Consider the following 7437-nt stretch of genomic DNA (forward strand, 5'->3'; position numbering starts at 1 on the left):
AAAACCATTGTAATATTCTGCCCTAGAGTACATTTAAAATGTGTTCCTTCATGTGGTAATCAACACAGATGACTGTCAGCTAGATGTCAGAGTGGAGCTTGCAGACTGTGCCGGACTATAATGAACATACAATGTAGGCCTACACGACTATAACTCTGTTTTTAAACTGTGTGCTTCTTGCAATTCAGTCATGACCAAAGTTCTGAGAAATAATATTCTCCACTATGTTTTTATATGGGCAATCTGCAGTTAAGCGTGATATTCCAGTTTACTTTTTTATATTGCCACACTATTAGGACGAAAAAACACTCTGAAATTGTGAAAATTATGATAATGTCATTTTTGTGTAAGAGCTTTTTAAGAAAAACAAAATGAAGGAATTTCAGCCTGTTTAGCCAAGATGGAACTTTTGGCCCACATCATGACTTCACAATGTGATCTGATTATAATAGACCAATGACTGTTCATTTGGGTAAGGGGGTGGGCTCTAGACCATCCTATTAGCCAATCAGGGCTGTGTATGTAAATCCTATTGCCATTAGACTGAGTATTTTAAGGACCAAACAAGGCTTGGGGAAATAAATGATTGAAAAAATACATACAGTATGTGGAGTTATTTTCATTAAATAAACACAGTGATTTATTAGACATACAGTGATGATTTAAAAATACAGTTAAAGACTGCATGGGGCTTTAAGTCCAAAAATGGATGTAGCAACTGCAGCTTGCTGCTTTAAGGTATAAATACTGTCTAGGCTAATGTAATTAGGGGGGAATAAGTGATCTGCATGATAAAACTGCAACCAAATTTGGTTGTGATTCACATGAAAAAAGTGGAGGTTAGAGAAGGCATAGATGTGAAGTTATACAAAGGTTGTCGTTTACTGGGATTCCTTTTCAGTTTGAACTGCATGTACCTGTAAGCCTTTAATAGCCTTGTCACAAATGGGTGACTGCTGTCTCTGCTCTGCCTTTCCCTCCTCCCAGCACCAAATCCTTAAATCACAACACTAATCCTCCCGGACAGTATTTTTAACTTCTGTTAGGACAGAAAGAACAGCAATGGGATTAGAGAATCAGTGAGGAGGATGAATCCCCAACTCATGCTCTTGATCTTCTTGCACGTTGAATCAAACATGGTGTAGCTTTTTCTCTCCCTGCTGAATTTGAAAGGAAAGGAAAAGGAAGAAGGTCTTGCCGTTGTTGTTCTTTGTGTCGAGGAATGTGAAACGTGTGACATATTGGATTTGTTGGTAAGGTCTTTACTGATTTAACTTTCACTAGGTGAGCAGGATTGATTATTCTCAAAATTTCCTGCCCTCTGAGGGGTCGTACAATGGAACAACCTTCAAAAACCGCTCATCACCTAAAAAAGCTGAAAAAACGGCGCTCCAGTTTGTTTGCCAGCGTGAAACTGAACACCAGCTTATCCAAGAACATTGAAGAACCAGACGCTACCTTCCCATTTGCACAGGAGAGCTCTGTGAAAGCATGGACGTCCATGGACAACCTGGACAACCCTGCTACTCAGACAGTGGTCTCGAAGGAGAACGGGCCCGAGAAGAAAAGGGAGGAGAAAGAAAAACGTGTCGCCAGACAATCCAACATAGTCACCATCAATGTCGGTGGGAGAGTCTTTCACATACCAATCCATCTGGTTCTCCGCTACCCCAAAACCAGGATTGGCTCTCTGGCCCTCTGTACCGATCCTGTGAAGAGGATGACACTCTGCGACGACTACTCCGTCCGCAAAAATGAGTTCTTCTTTGACCGGGACCCCACTTTCTTCCACTACATCTTCCACTTTTACTGCAGCAACGTCATGTGGGTGATGGAGAGTCTGTGTCCGCTCAATTTCGAGGAGGAGATGAACTTCTGGGGTCTCCGCATGAGGGACACTCCGAGGTGTTGCCGCATGCTGTTTGAGGAGAAGGTGGATGAGATCAAAGATGGCCTGAAGGTCAACCAGGAGCTGATCGACGAAATCAAGCCAGCCCACAGGGATGAAGAGGCCATGTTCAAAACCATGTTCCTGGGAGGGTTACGCAAGGCCCTTTGGGACCTGATGGAGAACCCCTACTCCTCTTTAGCGGCCAAGGGCTTCGCCGTGTTCTCCAGCCTCTTCGTCCTCATCTCCATCGTGGCCATGACCCTCAACACGGTAAAGGAGCTGAGGAAGTACACTATCTATGGCAAGACCTACATGGAGTGTGTGGAGATCGTCTCCATCGTCTTCTTCACCTTTGAGTACTTCCTGCGGCTACTCACCACCTGCGACATCAAACACTTTGTGAAAAGCGGCCTCAACTTTGTGGACCTGTTGGCCGTCATGCCCTACTTCATCCAGATCATCTTTGAGATTTTCACAGATGTTGATGATGCTGGTGCCCAGGAGGACCTGAAGACCATGGCCAGGGTCAGCAAAGTCAGCAAGGTGCTCAAGGTGGTCAAGCTCATGCGCATCTTTCGCATCCTCAAGCTGGCCAAGCATTCTACGGGAATGCGGGCGTTTGGCTTCACCATCCGGCAGTGCAGAGAGCAGGTGTGCTGCTTATTCCTGTTCATTATCATGGGCATCTTCACCTTCTCGGCCCTCATGCACTCTGTGGAGCTGGACCAGCCAGGCACCCCCTTCAGCAGCATCCCTGATGCCTGGTGGTGGGCCGCAGTGAGTAAACAACTCCAAACTCCATATCAGGGGTATTCAACTCTTAACCTACGAGGTCCGGATCCTGTTGGTTTTCTGTTCGATCTAATAATTAATTACACCCACCGGGTGTCCCAGGTTTAAATCAGTGCTTGATTAGAGGGGAACAATGGAAAAAAAGCTGTGGAATTGTCTTCAAAGTGCAGAGTTGAGTTTGAGGGCTCTATATGTTTTGTGTTCTGTAGAATATGCCCTAAATTTCAGTAATTTTTCTATGGTATGATATGGCATTCCTGTTCATTGACACTTCTATTAGATTTTTCATCCCTTTAACTCTTATTTGAACTCTCTCAATTGATGTTGCCAGTGGCAGTATACATAAAGGATCCATTTCCTGTTTGTGGTTCACTTTAATCATGAGGAAACAGGCCCAACAAGGCTTTTCATGACCAACGGGGAAGGATGACAAAAATACTTCCCTGACTTTTGTTTTTAATTTCTGAGTTGGATAATGTACAGTGCCTTCAGAAAGTATTCACACCCATTTACTTTTTCCAAATTTTGTTGTGTTACCGCCTGAATTTAAAATTGATTAAATTTGAAATGCATTTGTCACCGGCCTACACCCCATAATGTCAAAGTAGAATTCTGTTTTCAAAATGTTCACAAATAAATGTTAAACCTAAGTCAATAAGTATTCAAACCCTTTGTTATGGCAAGCCTAAATAAGTGCAGTAGTAAAAATGTGCTTAACAAGTCACATAAGTTGCATCGACTCACACTGTGTGCAATAATAGTGTTTAACATGATTTTTGAATGACCACCTCATCTCTGTACCCCACACATACAATTATCTGTAAGGTCCCTCAGTCGAGCAGTGAATTTCAAAACACAGATTCAACCACAAAGACCAAGGAGGTTGCCTCGCAAAGAAGAGCACCTATTGGTAGATTGGTAAAAATAAAATTGCAGACATTGAATCTCTTTGAGCATGGTGAAGTTATTAATTACACTGTTGATTGTGTATCAATACACCCAGTCACTACAAAGATATAGGCACCCTTACTAACTCAGTTGCAGGCAAATGGTGACTTTAAAACTGTTATAGTTTAACGGCTGTGATTGGAGAAAACTGAGGATGGATCAACATTGTAGTTACTCCACAATACTAACCTAATTGACAGAGTGAAAAGAAGGAAGCCTGTAGAGAATACAAATATTCAAAAACATGCATCCTCTTTGCAACAACGGACTAAAGTAATACTGCAAAAAAATGTGACAAAGCAATTAACTTTCTGTCCTGAATACAAAGTGTTATGTTTGGAAAAAATCTAATACAACACATTACTGAGTACCACTCTCCATATTTTCAAGAATAGTGGTAGCTGCATCATGTTATGGGTATGCTTGTAATCATTATGGACTGGGGAGTTTTTTAAGATAAACCCCCCCCCCCCAAAAAAAACTACAGAATGGCGCTATGCAAAGTCAAACTCATAGAGGAAAACCTGGTTCAGTCTGCTTCCCAAAAGACACTGGGAGATACATTTTCCTTTCAGCAGGACAGTAACGTAAAACATAAGGCCAAACTACACTGGAGTTGTTTACCAAGAAGAGTGAATGTTCCGGAGTGGCCGAGTTACAGTTTGGCTTTAAATCTGCAAGACCTGAAAATGGTTGTCTAGCATTGATCAACAACCAACTTGACTGAGATTTAAGATTAAAAAAAATAATAAATGGCCAAATGTTGCACCATCCAGGTGTGGAAAGATCTTAGAGATTTACCCAGAAAGACTCACAGCTGTAATCGCTGCCAAAGGTAATTCTACAAAGTAAATTAGATATTTCTGTATTTTATTTTCAATAAATTTGCAAAAATGTCTAAAAACATGTTTTCACTTTGTCATTACGGGGTATTGTGTGTAGATGAATGAGAGAAAATCTAGGCTGTAACAAAACAAAATGTGGAATAAGTCAAAGGGTATGAATACTTTCTAAAGGCACTGTATTTGCGTATGGCTTTTTCAGCCTTTTACCTCATATTTTATATCATGAGGAACAAGGGTCAACAAGGCTTTTCATGACCAACTGCGAGTGATGACAAAAATACTTTGCTGACTTTAGTTTGAATTTCAGAGTATGATAATGTAATCTGCCACATTTCATTGGATTTCTTTGCTACTCCAAACATGGAGCATGACATTGTGTTCATGCATCATAGTCTGTGTGTCTTCCTCTTTGGTGGAGGACATTATAGGCTTTATCTCCCGGCAGCTGTTAACTTTTACGTGTCTAATCTCGTCTAATGCCATGTAATGCCTTTCGTTTCAAGCCATGGTTTACAGACGGATTAGAAAAGTTGGATTGGTTCCTGGATCCCTGGAGGTTGAATTGGTCCTTGTTATTCCCAGAAGTATTTCCGGACCTGACATACTGTACATGACTAGTGCTGTAACTAACATCATGATCAACTACCATAATTACCTAGATTAGTATCAGGCTTATTCTCAAGGTCTGTCTCCTTCACTTGGTTGGATTCTGATTCAAGTGAAAATATACAGTATGTTCTGTCTTTTAGTTGTCAGCAAAAGAAACCAGGCTGTAGCGCAGCCATACTCACCTGGCAGACCTGACTAAAACAGGGTCAATAAGGACAGCGGGTCCTGACTTATATAAATATTTTTTTTAGGAACTCAGTCAGGCTTTCAACTTACTGCTGTTGAGAGTTGTAATAGTAGAATGGCTGCACAAGGTGGAATTCATTTGGTAGTGCATGGGAATTTTTCCTCTTGTAATGTTATTCACTGACAGACCTTAGAGTGCTATTTATAACCTGTCAAAAATGTCCATTTGATTAACTACCGGCCATGTTAGCTGGATAGCCTAACTATACCCATTTAGCTATCAAAATCTTAGTTATCATGGCCAGATTACGTGACCAGGGGCCTCGACCCCCAGGGGGCTACATTGATTTAGTTGAGTAATTTAGGTATCACATGAACACACATAAGACATGAAAATATGTGTTGAATTGCCGGGATTTTTTTTCTCTCTGCCAACAAGAGGGGTGTGAACAGTTTAAACAGCAAGGGTCACGATGTGGGGGTTTGTTACGATGATGATAAATGACAATATCCATCCGGACCTTTGTCATCTCAGAAATCTGTGTGACCAGACCTACTCTAATAGTAGTTGAGTACCCCTGGTGTTCTGTATAGTATGTGGCTTTGACTAAAATGTTCTTTGAGATGAACACAACAAGACCCATTTCCTTCTTCGTCCTACAGGTGAGCATCTCCACTGTGGGCTATGGTGACGTGGTGCCCATCTCCTATCTGGGTCGCTGCGTGGCTTTTGGCTGCATCTCCTTTGGCATTATCCTCAACGGCATGCCCATCTCAATCCTCTTCAACAAGTTCTCCGACTACTACGCCAAGCTCAAGGCCCAGGAATACACCCAGACTATAGGCCCGGGTGTACGCACCTTCCAGCTCAAGAAACGTCTGCGGCGCAAGTTCGATGGCTGCTTTGAACCACAGCCTTCGGACGACTCTGATGACGATTATGACACCGCATACCATCCATACAGGAGTCAGAGCTGTGCGGGCGCCGAGTGAGACCCTAATGCCAACGCCCCTTAAATGCCTTTCTCGCCTTCACGCTGGAGACTGACACCCCATCTGCCTCTGACTATATTCTAAGCCGGGATGTAGGAAAGTAAACATTGGGCAAAGGGGGTGGTGGGGGTGGGGGATTGAGGCTGAGCCAAGGGGAGATAAACTGTAAGCTACAGCTTTAGACGTGGCACGCTAAGGGTGACTCCTCAGTCAAATGGACAGGAATTACCCCCCATCGGGATCGGTTTCTAAGAATAGCACCTGATGCAGTTAAGCTGAGTGGAACTAACTTTTTACCAGGCATTCATGCCTATAACAGAGTAACGACCAACGTTTATTAGACTATATTGCACAAACCACTTGAGAAGCTGAGGGATGGTAGCCAGTAGGCCTATGACTGCTCCATTGGATGAAGTGCTAATATACATTTTTTTGGAGGGGGCCTCAGATCTATAAAATGTGCAGGCTGTAAATTTTCAAATCAACACATGCAATTAGGCCTAATTAGTTTATTATAACATGATAAAAGACACTATTGCAGTTGGATGATACTTCCAGTAGGCAATTACTTCTCAGTTTTTGTCAGAAAATTAACATTCAACTAATTCATTGAAAAAATTATTATAAAACAACAGTTTTAACGGTATCTTTAATTCATTAGCAGAACTGAACCCAACTCTGACATGGTACTCAGTTTCTACCCAAATGTCCATGTTATGGGCAATAGTCAGTTCAAGTCACACTATATACTTAAAATGTATACAGTTAGACAGTACTATATAGTACTGTATACAGGACTCATTTGAAATAGACCATGCGATGGGTGTCAAAGAATAAAAGTTATTTCATCTGAAGTGTTTTATTTCTTGTTTTGTTGAATGTCTCATGTCCTATTAACCATAACATGTTACCACAACCAGTAAGTCAGTGAAAGGGAAGGATGAAGCCAAATACATTGAACTAAAGTCAACTGCAAAGCTTTCTGGGAAATGATAATAAGTGTTTGATATAAATAACAAACAAAAACATTTCTGCTCTCCATTGATAAAAAAGTATTTGATTGTAAGAAAATCTATTTTCAAGGTTGAAATGTGTGGCTTGCGCTCAAATAACTACAGATAGAGTATTGAAACAGAAATCAAGATAACAAGCAACCAGACATTGCAGTAGTTT

General features: G+C 41.5%; 1 protein-coding gene across 1 annotated transcript; it reads left to right on the plus strand.

The window, feature by feature from the left end:
• Positions 1 to 1038: 1038 nt before the first annotated feature.
• Positions 1039 to 7232, plus strand: si:rp71-39b20.4 (potassium voltage-gated channel subfamily V member 2). The gene is made up of 2 exons (XM_029724721.1): positions 1039 to 2668; positions 5935 to 7232. Exons 1-2 carry the CDS (start codon positions 1337 to 1339, stop codon positions 6262 to 6264), a joined length of 1662 nt encoding a protein of 553 aa, XP_029580581.1. The 5' UTR covers positions 1039 to 1336; the 3' UTR covers positions 6265 to 7232.
• The last annotated feature ends 205 nt before the right edge of the window (positions 7233 to 7437 follow it).

Source organism: Salmo trutta, chromosome 31 (assembly GCF_901001165.1).
Source record: "Salmo trutta chromosome 31, fSalTru1.1, whole genome shotgun sequence".
In the NCBI taxonomy this organism is placed as follows: domain Eukaryota; kingdom Metazoa; phylum Chordata; class Actinopteri; order Salmoniformes; family Salmonidae; genus Salmo; species Salmo trutta.

Excerpts from the sequence above, each read along its gene's own strand:
- si:rp71-39b20.4 (XM_029724721.1), top strand. The coding sequence starts at position 1,337 with ATGGAACAACCTTCAAAAACCGCTCATCACCTAAAAAAGCTGAAAAAA. Across the intron at positions 2,669-5,934 it reads ATGCCTGGTGGTGGGCCGCA|GTGAGCATCTCCACTGTGGG; the intron begins GTGAGTAAACAA and ends TTCGTCCTACAG.